This window comes from Brienomyrus brachyistius, chromosome 8 (genome assembly GCF_023856365.1).
Source record: "Brienomyrus brachyistius isolate T26 chromosome 8, BBRACH_0.4, whole genome shotgun sequence".
In the NCBI taxonomy this organism is placed as follows: domain Eukaryota; kingdom Metazoa; phylum Chordata; class Actinopteri; order Osteoglossiformes; family Mormyridae; genus Brienomyrus; species Brienomyrus brachyistius.
This window is the reverse complement of record NC_064540.1, coordinates 394511-415083: the sequence shown is the minus strand read 5'-3', so window position 1 is coordinate 415083 and position 20573 is coordinate 394511. Positions and strand designations below refer to the sequence as shown.

The window sequence follows — 20573 nt, the reverse complement described above, 5'->3', positions numbered from 1 at the left end:
GACTTAAGGTGTAAAAGTGGAGAACCTACCCTCTGCTGTCTTGAAGGCAGTACCAGTCCTAGCTGATTTAACACCCTAACTGAGCATCGGCGCCGGTACCAATGAATCGGAGACCCATCAGAACTTGGTGTCCTAGGCAGCCACTGTAACTGGCTCTAGGACCAACTGGACTTGCCTGCAGGTGTCTGGTGATACCAGACTTGTATACAATAGGGCTGCGCTCTTGAAGCCGTTACGTTATACAAAAAGATGCACGACCTCAGCTGGATACTGCCATATAAGTACCGGGCACTAACCAATTGCACCACTGGAGCTACTTCTCCAAGCTGATTGTTTATTATTGTTTAGAATAGAATAGAATAGAATAGAATAGAATAGAACAGAATAGAATAGAATAGAATGCCTTTATCGTCATTATATTTGGTAGTACAGGAAAATTAAGAACTCCAAAATAGTGCATAATGAAACATAAACAAATAAATACATCCTTAAAAGTACACTAACAACTCATGCTATAAAAATGGCTATGAGCCACAAAATGCGGGATGAAGTGCTGAAATAAAGTGCTATTTAGAAAAAAAAGGACTTTATCTCTGTTTGTTTGGTAGCGGGTGGAAACAGTGTGTGATGATGTTGTTGGCACTGGAGAGAATGTGACTGTTCGCAGTATTGGTGAGGGAGGGGTGCGGACAGCCAGTAATGTTTTCTGGTCCTCTGGAGGTCCTTTTGGTCTGCTGCTGAGTACCCAGTGTACCACGCTGCAATGCCGTGAGTTAGGACGCTCTCGATGGTGGTTCTGTAAAAGGACACAAGCAGCCATTCGCTCAGATTATGCATCCTGAGTTTCCTCAAGAAAATGCATGCGCTGCTGGCTGATAACTGCTGAGGTGTTCATGGGCCAGGACAGACCGTCAGTAATGCGAATGCCAGGAAATCTTACTGACTTAACTCATTTATTTGCTATAATATGCGGTTCTAGCAGCTCATGGAGACGTGAAGTAGGACTATACATTTAAGAAAGCTGAGACTTTTTAAATGCCATTATCTTCCAGATAAAACAGCGAGGATTCTGGAGATTACTTCGTTTATTTTACTGTAGAAAATAAGCTATTGTTAATTAAAACATACAGTACAAATAACACAGCATTCAAGATTTATTGGTCGTGCGCAAAAGGAGTCTGTATTACAAAGCAGGATTTCTTGCTTAGCTGGATAACTTGTAGGATTCAAGGTAATCTGGGCTAAATGTACGTGAACAAAAATAAAGGCCATTAAAACTGGGGTACTTAAATCTGACAAGTTATCTGGCTAAACAAGAATTCCCGCTTTGTAATGCAGGCCTCTGGAATACTTACTCGTTCGGCCACACGTCAAAATAAATACTCAAGACAGAACAATGCAAGACCATGAAAACGTTACAGTCCAAAATGGTTCAAAAACTAGACAATATGCTGATGAAGTGGCTGATAAAGTGAGTAACAGTGGAATATAGTGCCGATACCCTGGGGGTCACTGTCCTGGGAAATGTGGATGCATGTTGATGAAATTTAACATAGATGAATGTAAGGTAAGGTAATCTATGCAGGGAACAGAAATATAAAGTACAGATATTTTATGGGTTCCCTGGAGATAAAGGTAGCTGATTATGAGAAAGATCTCGGTGTGTATGTTGATGCTTCCATGTCCCACTTTCGCCAGTGTGGGGAAGCAATTAACAAGGCCAGTAGGATGTTGGGTTACATCTCTAGGTGTGTGGAGTTTAAGTCAATGGATGTGATACTACGATTATATAATTCCTTGGTAAGACCCTACCTAGAATATTGTGTGCAGGTTTGGTCACCATACCTTAAGAAGGACATTGCTGCCTTGGAAAGGGTGCAACATACAGTAGGACTACAAGAATGATTCCTGGTCTTAGAGGAATGTTTTATGAGGCGAGGTTAGCTGAGCTGAATCTGTTCAGCCTCGAGCAAAGGAGACTAAGGGGGGACATGATCCAGGTGTATAACATTCTAACAGGTCTGGTGTCCTGCAGGCAAATGGCTATTTCAAAATTGGCTGGTCCTGCAGCCAAATGGCTATTTCAATATTAGTTTAAATACTAGAACCTGAATACTAGAAATACTGGCCATAAGTGGAAATTAGCGGGAGAACATTTTAAAATGAATCTGAGGAAGCACTTCTTTACACAGCGTGTAGTTAGAGTATGGAATAGTCTTCCTGCTAATGTAGCGCAAGCTAAAACCCTGAGTTCCTTTAAATCAGAGCTAGATAAGATTTTAACAGCTCTGAGCTGTTAGTTGAGTTCTCCGCAAATGAGCTTGATGGGCCGAATGGCCTCCTCTCGTTTCTAAATTTCCCTGCAACCCAGTAGGATAAGCGGTTGGAAAATGGATGGATGGATGGATGTTTGTAAATTTCTTATGTTGTTAATATGAATGGCTTGGGGAAAGAAGCTATTCTTGAATCAGTTACTCGGAGTTCTGATTCTAGACATTACTAAGCGATCATCCAAATCTAATATAGTGTTTTAAAATCCTTTATGAAGTCATGCTGGCAGCTCATGCTCAACTCATCGCCGCTCAGATTCCCAGTTCACATGCTAATATGTGGAGAAATGAACAGCATCACAAGAAAGAGGTGAACTTACAGTCCGAGTAAGACAGTCCAACAGCAAGCACCCACTTGCTAATCAAGTGCATCGACATTCAACAGAACCTATAAACTTAACTAGACAGAGGTTTAGCTAAAGGATTTCGCAAGTGATGCTCAGCTGGGGATTTGTAGGTATATTGCGCTCTCAAGCAAGTGCGTTTTTAAATAAGACAGCGCGGTTTAATCAGAAATTACTGACAGCCTTTTACTTTGTCACAGGTGAGAATAGAAGAGAATAGTGATCACTTATCCCTTGAGTAAAATTCTCTTTTTACTTCACCCCACTGTGATCTCCATGAGAAACACATGGGGGGGGGGGGGTCACAGCAAAGGGGCTTCCACCTCGCGATGCATGGAGACCTGGGGGCCTTGCTCAAGGGCCCACGGATATGTGACTGCTCTGCTGAGACTGGGCTCAAACCACAAGCACAGAGAGTACTGAGCCTCACAATACCCAACCCATGTAGACTCCATGCAGTTATAGAATGGAATTGTGGCCTTTTCCTGTCCTATCTGGGAAACACATGTACAGCTGACGGCAAGATTGGGGGTCACAGTGTGCAGCACCCCTGGGACTGGGACTTAAAGACATTGCACAAGGACCTCTTCCAGTCTCAGGATTCAAACCAGGAATCGTCCAGTCATGGGTAAGGAGTCCTAATTGGGAGTTCTATAAAACTGCTCTCAGAGCAGGTAGTATCAGATTTGCATAAAGTAAAAGAGAGAGAGAGAGATGATGAGCTGAAAAACAGTGAAGAGTGAAGTTTAAGTTTCTCATATTTCCTGTTGGCTGCCGATTCGACAAAGGTGTTGTTAAAGTGGAGCTGGTTCACATCTATAAGCTGTTCATGTTTGAATACTGTATGTATTATACACATATTTTAAATAATGTTTTAGGCTTGCCTCTTTGCTGTTTTTAATAATAATTGGAAGAACAACTGCACCTTTATTTTACTTATTTACTTATTTAAAAGTTCTACTTATCGCTTTTATTCTGAATTTCGACTGAAAAGGCAAAACACTCAAAATTACAGTAAGCCTAAAGTAAGCCTAGACTTGATTCTTAAAAACGGATATGATATACATTTAAATGGCTCCATAAAACAGTAGTATCATGTCCGTACCTACCACTGAAAACACCGATATTAAGTCTGCAGGATTTATTCTACCAACTCCAGTAACTACGGTCCATTACGGGGCACAATTAGGAAAGGGTAACAGTTTAGACCCCAGTATTTTAAAGGTACAATTCATGATCTTGGTGCTCCGGAGCGAAAAGTTAACTCAAACATATTACTGATTCATGGGCAATAATAATTTGGGACAGTGCAAATACGCCATTGTCTTGCCAAGGCTGAAAAAGAATAGACGTGTGTGTGGGCGTGTGCGATCGCCCGCGGACGTGAGCTGCACAAACGACCTTTCCTATTGGCTTTCTGAAATGAGCTATTCTGATGTACCTTGATGACATAACTCATTCTTTTTCAATAAAAGTACAAGGACAGCGTGTATTATTGCAAGACAGGAGGAAGGTAGGACGCAATCTCAACTTAGTGGGTAAAATGCATTGAGAAACTCATCTTGACAGGGAAGAAGGAAGTTCTCATTTATAGCAAGTGAGTTGTCATTTGAACAGGATACATACATTTTATGAACATTCAGGTAACAGTTGTTTCCTTTTATTTTTAGAAATCATACCGTAGTTTTTATAATGTAGCAAAGTGTAACAGTTTTGTTTGACGTGTTTGATTTTATTCAATACACATAGAGAATGGTGGCTAACGTTAAAACTGCATTTGAAGTTATATAGATATAGTTATATAGTTATATAGAAAGCAGTTGCATAAACGGCAGTTTTGAAAAGAAAGGCAGTCATCATTGTTACTGATATTACAATCAGCTTAATATGTGTTGAGTTTAACAAATTCGAAATTTTCTGTCGTTATGTGTAACAACCATAAAAGCCTCAAAAAGCTAGAAAATGTAATAATTCTGTGCATAGTGAAGGGGAACCTTGTTTTACACGATAGAAGATACATTGATCTATAATTAGAGTAGAATTTACCGTCGCCACCAGGGACTGTACATTTGTCCGTTGTTGTTATTATCATCATCATCATCATTATAATTATCAATTCTGTATGTAGCTACTTATTTATTTGTTTGTTTCAGTACGCAGAAGATAAAGATCTGCTGAGGATGGACTGGTACCTTCTAGTGATGGTGCTCTCATTGGGATTACCGTCTGCCGCCCAGAAAAACTGCTCTTCTCAATGTTTAACCTGCGCACAGCTAATCTCCGAGGTGGACTTTTCCTTTGATAGACTGGTAAGAGTTTTGCTACCAGTTCCAGTTACGGTATTTATTATTGCAGCTAAACTTCAACAAAAATGCTGTTGCAATTTTTTTTCATTTAAAATCCCTAGAATAACAGCAGGCCTACTTTGTCAGTAGAAACTTTGGTGTATTTAGTCATTAGAATTAATGAAAACCAAAGGCTATTTTATTAACAACAAAAAAGGCTAATGAAGTTCGACAGAGATTTATCAGAACTAATCGGTAACTTTCATTCATAATATACATTTGTTCTCCTAATGGCATTGTTTCTCGTCATCTGTTGCGTATACACTTCAAGTTCGCAGTATTTCTGAGAATATTTTATATTGTGTGTTGAGTTGAGAGTAATACTGATGACGTTCCCTGTATGCTTTAGGCTTGCACTTTGGAGTGTGAAGGCATCTTGCCACCTACTTCTGAGTTAGACAAATGCCAGAGAGTCTTGGAATTCTTTACCAGTTCAACAGGGTTAAACGAAATGAATGAAGATAATGAAGATACGATTGAATCGGAATCGTTAGACCTGCGAGGCACATTGGTGGGTCCGATAGTAAAGCGATACGGGGGATTTCTTAAAAAACTAGACAAAAATAAAATATTCAACCTCGTCTCGAAGAAAAATGACTATCGCAAAGCAAAGAAATACAGCAGGATTTTCAGAAAAGCCGGAGAAGGTGATGTGCCTGATATCGGACAGTTGGTACCGCAGCGGCTGGACGGAGCGGAGCTGGACCGCGATGCATCGGGCAAGATGAAAAGATACGGGGGCTTCGTACGGAAATTTGGCGGAAGAAGGAGCGGGGAGGAGGACGGCCGAGGGGTGCTGCAGAAGCGTTACGGGGGTTTCCTGCGAAGGATCCGACCTAAGCTGAAGTTTGTCAATCAGAAGAGGTACGGCGGCCTTTTCAGGCGCCATTTCAAAGTTTCCCCTCGATCGGAAGAGGAGCCAAACTCCTATAATAACTTTGATCCGTAGGTCATTGTTGGGACTATAACTGTCAGCGATTATTGCAAATGTACCAAAATTCTCAGTGTTCCTTATTAACCCTAATCTCTTACTTGAAAAAGCACTTTATGGCTGTGGGGGGTCGCAATGACATTAGCTTGTATCTGTGTTTCAGTACATTCTTTAAGATTAAGGTTAAATATTTAAATGTTACATGTAAATGGAAAATTTCTTTCTTGCACATGTATGTTAAAATTAATTATGCTTGTTTAATCACAATAAACTGACGTGCTTTTACTTCCGTTTTCAAGTAATTTTGTTGAAAATGTTGCTAATATGAAAATAGAAATTAAGCAAGTGTACATTTTGCAAGTATCTGAATGTGTTTGACAGTGCAGTATGCAGTATAATACGGCTTTGGTTGATATTCCTGCAGTAACAGACAAACCAAGTGCCAAACATGATTCTTCTGACTTGCCTTGGTCGCAAAAAAATGTTAACCTTAGTAAATAATTTGTTATACAATGCTTATTTTAAAATGTATACATCCACTTTCAGAGTAAGTTACAAAACATTACACATATCACCCTCTGATGCCCAAATATAAATCCATTAAACCAAGAATTAAATGTTTTAAAATAAGTTCTTAAAATACTTGCATAAGAGAAACAATTTAAATGTCCGAAGAACTATATGACTTTCTAAATCTAACCTTCCTTTTATCCAGAACATTTACCAGGAAGCAAGAAGTACACTGTGGATTTTATTAGAACTATGTGTATATAGACTTTGTACCCAGAAAAAAACACACGTTAGAAGGAAGAACATGACAAACAATACACAAATTGCTTTTCACAGGATTGAACTCACAAACATGAGAGTATAACAAGTCCAAAACTTAAATTTAGATTAGCCCCTGATCTTTACGACAGCTAGAAACTGCCCCGATTAGGTCTACTTTATACACAAAAACATATCTTCATAGCACTGTGCATGTGGTTTTTCCCATGAAGCGTAACATGTTAGCGCCCTCTAGTGTAAAATTAAGTTAATACACAGTGAACTCTCACTAGCTGAAGTTCTACTGAATCGCTAGTGAAAATCCAACCATCCATGACCACATAACGAATATAGGGGTCACAGTGAGTCTGGAAGCACCTAGAACCATCCACAACGCGGCCACATGTTATACGCAATCCATAGATATCAAGTTATCAAGCCACATGTCTTTGGGCTGCAAGAATAAGCTTGTAATTCAGCCCGCGGATATGTACATGCACATGTAATTCGTACATGTAATTCAGAAAAGCTCTATTTTTGTAAATAAATTTGCACAAATTCATAAAACACGTTTTAACTTTTTTATTATGGGGTGTTATGTATTTGATGGAAGAAGAATTGATCGATTTCAATCCATTTTGAAATAAGTCAGCAATGCAACAGATTTTGCAAAAATTGGAGGTCTCCAATAGATCAAAGAGATAGAGTGTAAAAGATGAAATCAGTTTCTGGAGAAAGCATAGCACGTAATATTTACTTTAATATTTGTAAAAATACATAAACTCACAAAAGACAAAAACCGTATATATTACCCAAATTGTATTCTAAACACATTTTACTCATATAAATTGCTATTTGGTCATATTCCATCGTGTACAATATTTCAATAAAATTTAAAAACATTGAATATTGTATAAAACCTAAAACTACACAAAAACACACCTTGAGTGATAAAAATACAATTTAAAAAGTAATATTTAAAATCTTCATTCTTTCATTTAAGTAATTTGTAATTAAATATTAAGGCTAGAATAGACTTACAAAAATCACTTTAATTGTTGATATGTGACATTAAAATAAAAAAATATCGCTCTGTATATATATATGTATTTGTAAGGCTTAACTCATAAGAAATGGATATTTAAAAAATTATTTTCCATGTGAACAACATGTTAAAAACTGAAATTGTGTTGGAGCTTGTAATACAATATATATATATATATATATATATATATATATATATATATACACATTTATATATATAATCACATTATGAGGTGACTTTTCAGTACATCAAGCTTAAAGCATTAGTTTAAAAATAAAACTTATTATGAAATTTTGTTATATTTGTTTGTAATATTATGAAAACTTCACATTAGTAAAATATTTTTTTTTCTTGAAATTTTCCAGAGAAAAAATGTGTCTTAACTGACACATTTCATGACAGCGAGCAGGAAACAGCTTGTCAGGAAACCAGCATTCAGAACTCTGGCTGGGCTTCCGGTCTGAGGGAGCCTATTTAGCAGGCGATGCCTGTGATGATGCGTCTCACGGGCGAGCGAGCGAGCGAGCAGGGTGCGGGGAAGCAGGATCGGGGAGACGGCAATCCACAGGACGGGGTTCATTGGGACAGACAGGTAACCACACGGTACAAACATTAATGACAGATCTAACAAGACAGACTGAACGCGGACTTAAATAAGGACATGACATCAGAATGCACGCAGGACAGCTGGTACGTTGGGAGTACATACGAGGGTAACGAGGTGGGCGTGGCACATGAGAGGACTGGACGGAGGAACGTGACAATGTTAATTTGCTGGTTTAAGTCTACCAGCAGGACTGGTATTTGAGTGGGGGGAGACGTTTGCTTATTGATTTATTCCAACGTATGGAAATCTTAAAATCGGAAAAACATCGTCAGTAATCTTAAAATCCAAGCGGCGTGCATAGTCACCCACAGCCAACTGTTCAAAGTACACTTTACTACATTTCTCTGTCTCATGTTGCTTTAGAGTTATTGGAACAGTTATACACCATTTGTGTTATGAATGGACACACAGAACATGCAAAGACTCAAAAATAAATAAAAATCTGCTAGTAAAGAAGTCTGGAAATGCCAGGGGTGTGCGACAGATGCTATTAACTTCAAATACTGAACCAATGTCTTGGTACGGCAGAAACTGGCTATTTTCGTGGCTGTCGCAGACAAAGCAGAGGAGGAGGGGCCTGCGTAGGGGATCCCCAACTGCCACTCCCACCCCTCGTGCTAGCTCCGCCTCCTTGAGGGTCTCAGGACTCAATGTCAGTCTAGCTAAGCTAGCCAAAGTGCTAACCAGAGTGCCAGCTATCATTCTGGTACCTAGCAAGGCGATAGTCAAGTCGCACATAAAATACCTTGTTTGTTTGGTGAAATTTGTTGAGCTCTGTTGAAATGTTACGTTAATTTCTATCCTGGATCCCCTTGTGTAGCAAGTACTGCTATCACAAGTTTACCATGAACATATTGAAGGGAATGGATGAGAACGCAACACAAAGGATGTTTGTTAAGTGAGGGCGCGGGGCTGTTGGGAGATTTTACTTTCTGATTTGTTGCCGAGTATCCAGGTGGCATCAGCTGGGAGGCCAGACTGCAGCACGAGAAAAACAAACTTGCTTGAAAGTATTATGTATGAAACTGCCAATCAGATTTATTTATTCATTAAACAAAAGTGCCACTTGTTTAATGCCAAGATCGAGATTGGAGAGCATGGATCACGTGGTGATCCATCCATCCATGCATTTTTTAAACCGCTTATCCTACTGGGTCGCGGGGGGTCCGGAGCCTATCCTGGAAGCAATGGGCACGAGGCAGGGAACAACCCAGGATGGGGGGCCAGCCCATCGCAGGGCACACTCACACACCAGTCACTCACACACACACCTACGGGCAATTTAGTAACTCCAATTAGCTGCAGCATGTCTTTGGACTGTGGGGGGAAACCGGAGTACCCGGAGGAAACCCCACAACGACATGGGGAGAACATGCAAACTCCGCACACATGTGACCCAGGCGGAGACTCGAACCCGGGTCCCAGAGGTGTGAGGCAACAGTGTTAACCACTGCACCACCATGCCGTGCCATGATCTAACCCACTTTAATCCCTGCCTTCCAGATACCTAAGCTGGAAAATCTCTGCAAAGGCAGGCTCACAGCAAGTTCCACAACCTTGGCTCTAGGCAGCTGTGTGGACTGTGATCTCCGTGGCCCTGACCACACAGTTGTTAGCCGTGTAATGGTCCAGCAGTCGTTTCCAGATCTGAGAGCACCGCAGCAGCTTCTGGTTACCTTCAATGGACAGAGAGACAGACAGAGCTTCATAAAAACCAACAGCATTTTCCTTAGCCTCATATCTGGCGGAATGTGAGGAGATCCCCTCACCAATGATGCAGAGGCCCTCCCGAGCTCTGGTGATGCCCACGTTAACCTGGTTGGGGTCCCCGACGAAGCCCACGTTTTTTGAAAGCCATGCCCTGCTTGGGTCTTTCTCGATCTTGGCACTAGGGCAGGAACGCACGGTGGAAAGGATGACATAACGCCATTCACTTCCTACAGGAGACGAAGCAGATATGTAATAAGGTAAGTTGAGAACAGTGAGGTCATTTTTCAAGGGAAAGAAATGTCACAATGCAAACGCAAAAGGTGCTGTATGGCTCTGTAGGTTAGGATTCTGTGCTTGTAGTCATATCACTCTTTGGCCCTTGAACAATGTTCCAGGTGCTCCGAATGACCTGATGCCAAACTCCTTAGATGTGTATGTCTAATTGGAGAGCAACATGAGATACGTGGAAACTAAAGAATTCCTATGTACTTGACAAATGTATGAGATGTATCATTAAAATGCATACATAAAATAAAAGCATGTTTATATGTGCATTTTATTCACTTAGTATACATGCTAACCCATTACCATTTTCTATTTTAAGTGAAGGAAAAGAAAGCAGATTTTGAGAAACGGGAGAAATGACCTTGGCTTTTTGTGATGGTACACACGGTAATCTGATCCAAATTCATCCTAGTAAGTTGTTTTTTGATCTCAGCCACTTGGGCATTGTACGGCGACAGGACGGCAATGTCCTCCTGACGGATTTTACACCTGTTTACCAGTGACTCTGCAATGTGCACCTGTCAGGAGCAAGAAAGGTAAAGTTATCCAACAAAACAAACCCTAAAAAACACACCTTGGAGTCTGGACAGTAAGGTTGTCAAAATATAAACAAAAAATTTATTATAATAAAACAAGTGCTGTTAACTTCAAATATACTTACAGCTTTGTCACGCTCCCCCCTGTTGGCTTTGGAGTTTTCATTTCCCTTTTCTGTGGTCACTATCAGGCTGATTTCTTGTCCAGATATGTCTCCAAATAGTATATGGGTCCTTCTACAGTTTCTGCTTTGCAGGACGCTGGGTGGACAGTTCACTTCGGTCTTCAGTTGTCCATCGTAGGATTCCGTAGATGGAAATTTACAAATATCCTCATGCTAAAACAGATGTATTTAATAAAAAAAAGTCAAATAAATGCTCATTCTTAGATATGTTTGTGCCAGTTTCCTCCCATAATCCAAAAGACACAAAAGTGAATTGGTGTCTATTGCACAAAGTGTGTGATCACGTGTGTGGCCCCTTGATGAACTAGCATCCAGTCCAGGGTGCCCCCTGCCTCATTCCATGTGCATTCTGGGATAGGTCTCAGGGTCACTGTGACCTCGTACTAGACAAGCAAGGAAACGGACAGAATGGAGGGATGATGGAATGGAGGGATGTTACAAGTTGTACTATTTTAGAAGATCCTCCACTCCTTGACCAGGTCCTTAAGCAAAATGATCGTTAAGTGAAAATCACGGCATGAACACGACTGTGCTTACAACTATACTTAAGCCTTCAATACTCATTTTCTATTATCTTTCACGAAGTGGGCACTTTTAACAACATTACTCCTCCATTACTCTCACCCCGGGGCACGTTGTTGTCTGTCATATGAAATTTGGCCGCGTTCGTAAATGCGTGCCTCGGTTGGAAAATCAATTAATGGCGTCGCTAAACTGAAGAAGTCGGTAAATGACTGATTTTACACGCAGGTTTATTACAGTATATAGCCTACAACATAAAAGGTGGTTTACACACTGCTAGTAATCTACTTCATAAAAAGCAAAATAAAGACCTTACCATTCTGTACTGCGTGTTCAGCATTACTGTTCTGTTTGTTTGCTTAAAATATCGCTCAAACAAGGATTTTGCCATGCCCCGATTTCGCACTTGTAAATTCTTGACAATGGGGCGGAGCTGTTTGTGGTCACCAATTAACACAATCTGAAAAACAGTGACAGACGGAGAAGAGCAAGTCAGAAGACCTAATCACTGTTTTTAATTAAAACACAAGCACTCAGCCGCATGCTGTCCTTTGCGTACGTTAGCTGACACCCAGTTTCACTGAGACAGTGTTGAAAGGCCAGACAGAAGGATTTAGTTTATTTGTTCATTTGCTATAATTAGAAGATTACTCATAATTTGATGGTTAAGTTTCACAAAATAACACTGCTGTGACTACCAGTCCCTTCATGCCAAAACGTGCAAACTCATGTAGTTGATAGCTTTGATGCAAATACTATGACTAGTTTCAACAATATTTAGTTTCCAGGTTAGATACGTGAGTGAAAAAAAATTCTCAAAATCGCAGAAAAACTTACTACTTAAGTTGATGGTGCTATTGTTGTGAGGTTTCTGTAACATGTACCAGTTCGGTACCTCAACACCAACAGATAAATGACAACATCAGCCTTCCCCACAGCTACTCTCTACGCATCTAACATCATTCTGAAAATCATGCCATTGTTTTAACGCCAGTCGTGTTTTTCATGCTAGCCTGATTTTTCAGCCCACTGTTGTGCTGTGTTTCAACTGAATTTCCTTGTGTTGAGGGAATACATTTGCACTGAAATCAAAAGTTGAGGAATCTAAAATATTAAGGCATAATGAGAAAAATAACCTATATAAGCAGGATTCCCATAAAAAAGTACTTTTATACCTTGTTTCACATTCCATGGCTGTATAATACCCTTTGATGGTAACAGAATCTTGTGGACGTATATATTAGGAGATACACTAAATGACTGATTAGGTATCTGACTCTTCTTCTATCTGCTCTCTCTTCACTACGTCTTAAAAGTGTAAACTCACCTTTTCGGGTTTGTGGCTAACCAGCGGGACGAGGGTCTGGGGCTCGGTTGCCATGGCGCTTTCGTCAATAAGGATCTGCCGCACGCTGACGGATTTGGTGATGTTTGGCGTGGAGGCAGCCGTGCAGGTGCACAGGATGACCTTGTGTTTCTGCAGCTCGTGAAGTCGTGCTTCATTTAGAAGCTTCTTGTATCTGCGAAGGGGGACCATTCAAAACAAAATCGATCCGGCTTAAAAAAAACACCCTACGGCATAAAATTATAAATCTTTCCTCGGCTCTTCGAACATTGCATTTTCATAGCCAATAAGGCTCAGTTTAAAGTTTAAACCGTTTGCAGTTTAAAGTATGGGGAAGCAATCCGTCGATCAATGTTTGTTCTTCTCCCCAAAAACTTTACTCTGAACATCACATTATGCCCCCCTGCTTTCCTGGATGTTATGTTGATTTACAACCAGCATGGTGGCATAAAAGAACTGACCTGTAGTCAGTATAAATCAAGCTCAGTGTTTTACAGCAGCTGCATTCTTATATTTTTGTTAGTCTTTTAACTTGTTTACTCTAATAACTCGATTTTAATCAGAATTAGAATCAGCTTTAATTGCCAAGTGTGCTGGGGAACACAAGGAACTTGCTTCTGGCTGAGTGAGACTCCTGAATACACAGGCAATAAATGACACTATACAAACAATAAATTACACTTTACAAGAAATAAAATTTGACATACACACACATGGGTAACGCTGTACAAGTATAAGGTGAGAGGTTGAGTGCAAATAGAGTATATGGGGGGAAATTGACAGAAGGCAGGTGACACAGCTTAGCTGTTTATGAGGGTGATGGCCTGAGGGAAGAAACTGCTGCTATGTCTGGTGGTTTTGCGTACAGAGTTCTGTAGCGGCTGCCAAAGGGGAGGAGCTGGAAAAGACTGTCCAGCGTGTGACGGATCTGCAATGATTTTCTCTGCCCGTTTCCTAGTCCTTGAGTAGTATAAGTCCTGGATGGAGGGCAGGGGGCCACTGGTGATTTTTTCCGCTGCCCTCACTGTTCACTGCAGTCTCCTTTGGTCGGCGTCATGTAAAATAAACTACTAAAAAGCGCACATTGGGTATTCTTTACTGTATTTAACAATAATTAGTTGCTGTCATGTTTATTTGTATGTATATGTTCAGAATAGGGCTGCCACTAACGACTATTTCTCAATTAATTAATCAATCGACTATTTCACTTACTGGTCAATTAGTCTAAACAATCAATTTTCCTCCAGAAAATCAAATCATTGTTTTTTTTATTTTATTTTGACAGCAACAAACTGTATGTTATCGCAGGGCCTTAGATAATGGACACCGGCTTTTTGGCACAATATGGACATTATTTACGGCCAGTAAATAATAGACTCAGTAGACTCAAACGCATAATGAAGGTGTACTGGGAGTGTCTGCCGGAGGACAGGGAGATCTTCAACTCGCATCTCCGTCAGAACTTCTCGTTTCTCCCAAGAGAGTTAGCAGGGCTTCACCAATGCAATTCATAGCAGGAATGGAGGACTGTTGACCTCAACTGGGGATTTAGTCGGGCGGGGGAAGAAATATTTGAAGGATCTCCTGAATGCCACTGACACGCCTTCCTCGGAGGAAGTAGAGCTGGAAAACCCAGAGGGGGACTTGGCCCATCTCTGGGGCTGAGGGCACTGAAGTCCTCAAATAGCTACTCAGCAGTAGGGCTTCAGGGGAGGATAAGATTCGCCCTGAGTTCTTGAAAGCTCTTCATGTTGTTGGGCTGTCTTGGGTGACATGCCGCGTCTACACTGCATGGACGTCAGGGACAGTCAGGGAAGAAGAGAGCGGGAGACCGTCAGATGGATCGGTGAAGCATCGGCAGTAATGTGGACGCTGTACTCTTCTGTTCTGGTGAAGAGGGAGCTAAGCCAGAAGGCAAAGCTCTCAATTTACCAATCGATCTACATTCCTACCCTCACCTATGGTCATGAGGTCTGGATAGTGACCGGGGGAATGAGACTGCAGATATAAGCAGCTGAAATGAGCTTCCTTCGCAGGGTAGCTGGGCTCAACCTTAGAGATAGGCAGAGGAGCTCAGACATTCAAGAGGGGCTCAAAGTTGAGCCACTGTTCCTCTGCATTGAAAGGAGACAGTTGACGTAGTTCAGGCATCTGTCTATGATACCTCCTGGACAGCTCCCTAGGGAGGTGTTTCGGGCATGTCCAACCAGGAGATGGCCCTGGGGCAGACCCAGGACATGCTGCAGAGATTATATCTCTCAGCTGTCCTGGGAATTCCTTGTTATTCCCCCAGTGGAGCTGGAGGAGGTGGCTGGAGAGAGGCAGGTCTGGGCATCCCTGCTCAGACTGCTGCCCCAAGACCCAACCCCGGAGAAGCAGCGGTAAATGGATGGATGTCGACGCATTATGGCAGCCCTAGTTCAGAAGTTATAACCATCAGCCGTACTTACTCTTCAACCTCGTCATCCGTCAGCTGTTTCTTTAATCGTATTCTCTCATCAAAGTCTCGTATTTGACTTGAAAATGGGTTCTCTGTCCCCCTTATCCGGTGATGCAAAGAAATAAGTCTGAAAAACACGAGTTATGTGACTTAATGCTAAGATGTACGACATATGCGTGGAATTTATCGTTTTAAATTTACTGTATTCTGTTTATTCAGCACTATGGTATGTAGATGGAACAGAAGTAGGAATTTCATTGTAGCCCCTAATCTGCAGGAGCTATTGTCCCACGATCCTCGGCAGATGCCTAAAACCACAGATACTCCATGTATAGCATGTTGATTCCTGTACAAACATATATTTTTTTTAATTAGGCACAATCAGAGTTTAACAACAATATTTAATAATGAAACAGAATTTTATAACAATATATTGTATTATACTGTAATAAAAAAGAAAATTAAATAAAAAATAAAAAGGGTTACTTGTACACAAGCACTGCAACACTGCGACAGTTAATCTGGTAACAAAATGGCTACCGTGTGACTAACGGGCATGTAGTGTATGCGCTATACAGCATGGAATGCTGTGGATATGCTGGACAAAGGGATGATTCATCCTGGTTGGGAAGGCAGGAGACTTCTTCGTGCTATTCAGAATGGCACACAATTTAAAACTTCTGAATCATTTTGGGAACTGTACTACGTACTCATGTCAATAAAGGGACAGATTATTGCTGTGTTCCATTTACCTCGGAGGTTGCAAGTGAGAGCTGGAAATGATGGTTCAGCCGAGTTAACTGCATTCCAGTTCAACCAGTTAAAATCCCATTGCGCAATACCAGGGACCTCTTTCAAAAAGCAGGATTTCTTGGTTAGCCGGACAAATTGCTGGATTTAAGGTACCTCAAATTAAATGGTCCTTGTCTTCGTTCACTTATATTTAGCCCAGATTAATCCAACAAGTTATCCAGCTAAGCAAGAAATATTTCTTAAACAGGCCCCAGTTCTAGCCAGGTTCATTGTTAGACATTGTTACCAATATCAGTTGATAACAACACATTATACGGTATTATGTGCATACAAACATTGTAGCAACACGTCCACAGGTAGCGGATGGACAGTACTGTGTGTACAACCAATTTAGTGAAACACAAATATGACCAGGGTCCCCAAGTCTCACTCACTGACTGTGAGACACAGACATTTCAAACAGTTGACAATTCAAATCATGCTGAGAAGTAAGGAGTAACGTCCACCAAGATATCCTGGTACATAGAATTAATAGATGAAGTGCAAGCAAGTTCACAGCTGTCCTGAGTTCTACGGAATTAATAGCCACCTACCAGCCGATCAGAAAATAGCATTTGTTTTTTCCGGGTAAATGCCAAAATAGGTTACATGTGATCCCGCTGCAAGCACGTTATTACATGAGTGCCGCGCACTGATGCAGTGCAGACAAGGTGGAAGTAGAAGAGCAAGATCCGAAGAATGTGATAGACAGGGCTCTCAAGTTTCATGCATTGAGTGTGAGACACACACTTCACCCCTCACAGTCACTCTCAACTTTTGATGAAACATGAAAGCCCTGAATGAGACATAAGAGCGAATAAAAAGTATATAACTATAACTACAGTTTTTGTTTCTGTTGTTGAAGGGCGCAGCCATTTTGAATTCTGAGGCTGGGGTTGCTGAAGTACCTCTAACTTTCAGTAACTTTCAGAGTCAGAGTACCAACTAAAAATCATACTGATTAAAAAATATAGACGAATCTAAGAAGTTTAAGTTTCAAGACAAAAGCAGATTTCCACACTGTTACCTGAGCTCCGGCTTGGAGTGCTCCTGCCGCAGAGACCTCCGGGACAACTGAATGGTGCTTCCTGGGTAGGGGTACTCCAGCATCTCTATCTGCCGGCTGTACACCCTCAGCACCTTCAGCTTCTTCTCAAACTTCATCAAGTACTCTGTGGACAAATACACAACCACACAACACACTGCAATAAGTGTATGTACATATATTTATCTATGCAGGGATAACATGTTCACAACCATGCAGCACACCGTAATTGTCAGGGTCAGCTCCTGCTGTCCCAGTCTTTCGTGTCCCTTCCCCATTTGGCCAGCAGGTGTCGCTGGCCATCCTGTCCCTCCTGTCGTCAGCCTTTGTGTTTTGCCCTGCCAAATTGAGCATCCGCAAATCCCTTTGTCGTGTTTTTAACTCCCGCCTCCTGTTTTTGTTCCCTTGTGTTTCAATTGCATCAGTTTTCTAGTCCCTGTGTTTTGATTTGTATTCGGTTTTGTTTTTCTTTTTTGCCTTTATGCCCTTGATTGTGTTTTTTACCGGCCTGTTATTCCCAGTGTTAGATTGTGTTTCCTTGTTTCTGACAGTTTCATAGTTTTCCCCTCCCAGTCCCTTGATTTAATTATTAGTTTCATCTGTGGCCTGTTTTTCCAACCCTCGTTAATTAGTCTCACCTGCCCTGTGTTAGTCTTGTCACCCTTCAGTATTTAAGTCCCTGCCTCAGTTCAGTTCCCCAGTGGTTCGTTGTATGTTGTTTCCTGTCAGTTAAACTTTTGCACCCTACCTGCCTCTTGCTGCCCTGACCTTTTTGTAATTAGTCTCTCTTTATCCCTTTATTTTTCACCCCTGGTGGTCCATTTTTATTTTGTAAGTGTTTCCTGTGTTTTCAGTCTTGTTAATAAACCCCGTTCATCCTCTGACCCGCCAGTGGGTCGTCTACCTTCCTGTCTCCACTGTGCCTCGCCCCCCTACCAGAAACCCCCGTGTTCATGACAGTAATAAGCATTTTCACACTTTTTTATTCTATTCAGGGACATGGGGAGTATATTCACAACCATGTGACACACCCTAATAAGCATTCTTGCACTTTTTTTTTATTTATCCAGGGATATGGGGGTTATGTTCATAACCATACGACACACCTTAACAAGCATGCTTACACATATTTATCTATGCATGGACATGGGGACTCAGAGGCACGTATACATGAACACATTAAGCCTGGAAGTGTGTGTGGGATTTGTATCACTTTGTCCTGCTGTCTAATAACACTTTCTAGCTGATCACAGTATGCACAGCACTGCATAAAAAGTGGTATATCCAGGAGTATCTGGACAAAGCAAAACACCTGCAAAACCTTCAGTTGCGGTGGAGGTTAACCCACAGCTGTCCAAATGCATTTGTAAACCGAGGTTTTCAGGAAACTGCCTGACCATAGTTGTTAGCTGATGGCTTGACCTTACAAATGCTAATAACAGTTAATGTTCTATGTGTAGCTGGGTACGGACGTCTACCCCGCAGACCTGCACCCCTGCAGGGAAAAGTGATAAAAGTAGTGCAGCAAAAATTGAGAAAATGGAGTTATTTTTGCATCTCAGTTACATTGCCTTAATGAAAGCGATTTTGCTCGCTTCTCAATATTTCTGCATCAGAAAATGAGATTGATAACCGATATACTTTAGTCAATAGGCCCAGCTGGGATGTTTTAGTGGCGTTTACACAGATAGTGGCAACTTACAAGAACAACTCAAGTTATAGTTAATCTTCCTCACGGTGTGTAAGTCTGATACATTTGTCTGTGACTGACTTCTGTTTGTCCCACGTCTCTCTACTAAGGTTCTAACTATAAGTCTCATTTTCATTCTGTTTTTGGTTCAGTCAAAGTGTCACACCTGCAGAGCATTTGTCACCACGCTGCCGTCCGGTGCGCGAGTAAAAAAGAAAAAACTCAATAACTTACCAGCAACCACATCAACGGACTTATTGGATGGCCCACAGTAGAGAATGACCTCTGTCTTGGCTCCTTCCACAGGGTCCTGAAAATGTCTTGGCATTCTGGAGTTCAGCTCAAGAAACCAGTACACAATGTAGGCTCCCACCACTGTTTTCCCTGTGCCTGCAAAAAAATAAATAAATAACAAGAATCATCTTATAATACATTTATTTTGTCAAGGATCAAACTGGGATGCAGTTATACATCCAACTGTCCATCTTCTAATAACTTATCCAGCACATGAATCCTACACCAGATAGCATAGAGCACAGAGCACCACCCAGGGGAGACCCCTGGACAGCATTTTCAACCCCCTGGATCAGACCTCTTTAAACCCCATACATACAAAACACCAGTGCTAATCACTGTGCCACTACGCCACCCATAACTACACGTTTTTACCTGGAGGCCCTTGTATCAGTGTAAAGCTATTTGTCAAGGCTTTTTCTATTGCATTGCGTTGGCTCTCATTCAGTTGTGGGAGTCCTGAAGGCTGCAATCGGATCATTTCCCATCTTTGGAGACTGGATTGTGAATCTGCTCAGTTCAAAGCAAAAACAATACAAATGTCCTTCAAAAAAGTACTATTATGGAGCAATGACGCAAACCGTCGATGCTTGAAACTTTAGATGAATAATCTCCTAGATTGTAAAGCTGGAATCAGGGGAGTTTCTTGCTTTTCAAAAGATCAGGGTCTGAGACAAATTTATCTGGGGTTATATTTTTTTTGAAGGAAGAATGGCATCGGGGCTAATACTCAGGACTATAATACTCAGGACTATAATACTCAGGGCTATAATACTCAGGGCTATAATACTCAGGACTATAATACAGCCCCGAGTGATCAGATAAACGATGTCCATGGCTGGAATATTCTTAACTGATGAAAATAACACCAGACCCACCAAGACATGCTTAGTCAACTTGGCAAACTAGTGGTTCAGTTATTTTCAAACATACATCTATTATTATAAACCTATTTTTCTATGAAACATATCAATACATCAAAAAACACATGGCATATCAAGATCTGTGTTTGCATAAAAAAATCAAATTTTCTTGTTTCCAGAACTATACAATGCATATTATTACATTTCAGAGGTTAAATAGTGCAATGTTTGTAATAATCCTACCTGGTCTTGGTATGTTTTTCCCCAGTGCTATTTTCTGAACAAGTTCATTTGCTCTCCAAAGGTTGTTGATGGCACTCTCTTGGCGTCTAAGAAATTGGAAATTAAAATAATAATGCTTCGTATCACGACAGTCAGTGAAATTCCCTAAATAAGATCCCAGCAACAGCAATGTAAACAGCTGGACCACATTAGGATATAGTGACTTACAGGCAAAATCCAGTATTAGTCATTCATTAATTGATATAAAAAGTTA

The 20573-nt window shown here is 41.0% G+C and overlaps 2 protein-coding genes across 7 annotated transcripts in view; one reads left to right on the top strand and one right to left on the bottom strand.

The window, feature by feature from the left end:
* Window positions 1-4177: 4177 nt before the first annotated feature.
* Window positions 4178-6235, top strand: LOC125747127 (proenkephalin-B-like). Of its 2 annotated transcripts, none has more exons than XM_049021924.1 (3): window positions 4178-4317; window positions 4828-4983; window positions 5369-6235. In XM_049021924.1, exons 1-3 carry the CDS (start codon window positions 4306-4308, stop codon window positions 5966-5968), a joined length of 768 nt encoding a protein of 255 aa, XP_048877881.1. In that variant the 5' UTR covers window positions 4178-4305; the 3' UTR covers window positions 5969-6235. The 2 variants fall into 2 exon arrangements, with proteins under 2 accessions (XP_048877881.1, XP_048877882.1); XM_049021925.1 differs by having other exon boundaries at window positions 4181-4271.
* A 1225-nt stretch (window positions 6236-7460) lies between these two features.
* Window positions 7461-20573, bottom strand: part of LOC125747116 (helicase with zinc finger domain 2-like) — a 30118-nt gene continuing 17005 nt past the window's right edge. For 4 of the 5 annotated variants that reach the window (XM_049021891.1, XM_049021889.1, XM_049021892.1 and 1 more), the window contains exons 10-20: window positions 20321-20406; window positions 19590-19724; window positions 19155-19310; window positions 17213-17357; window positions 15404-15520; window positions 12936-13128; window positions 11925-12068; window positions 11027-11239; window positions 10727-10883; window positions 10140-10307; window positions 7461-10046 (exon numbers count right to left, since the gene is read on the bottom strand). In XM_049021891.1, coding sequence (XP_048877848.1) covers window positions 9934-10046; window positions 10140-10307; window positions 10727-10883; window positions 11027-11239; window positions 11925-12068; window positions 12936-13128; window positions 15404-15520; window positions 17213-17357; window positions 19155-19310; window positions 19590-19724; window positions 20321-20406 — 1627 coding nt within the window. In that variant the 3' untranslated portion in view covers window positions 7461-9933. Of the gene's footprint in view, window positions 10047-10139; window positions 10308-10726; window positions 10884-11026; window positions 11240-11924; window positions 12069-12097; window positions 12504-12935; window positions 13129-15403; window positions 15521-17212; window positions 17358-19154; window positions 19311-19589; window positions 19725-20320; window positions 20407-20573 lie in introns of those variants that run through there. The other variant, XM_049021893.1, reaches the window with a different exon arrangement.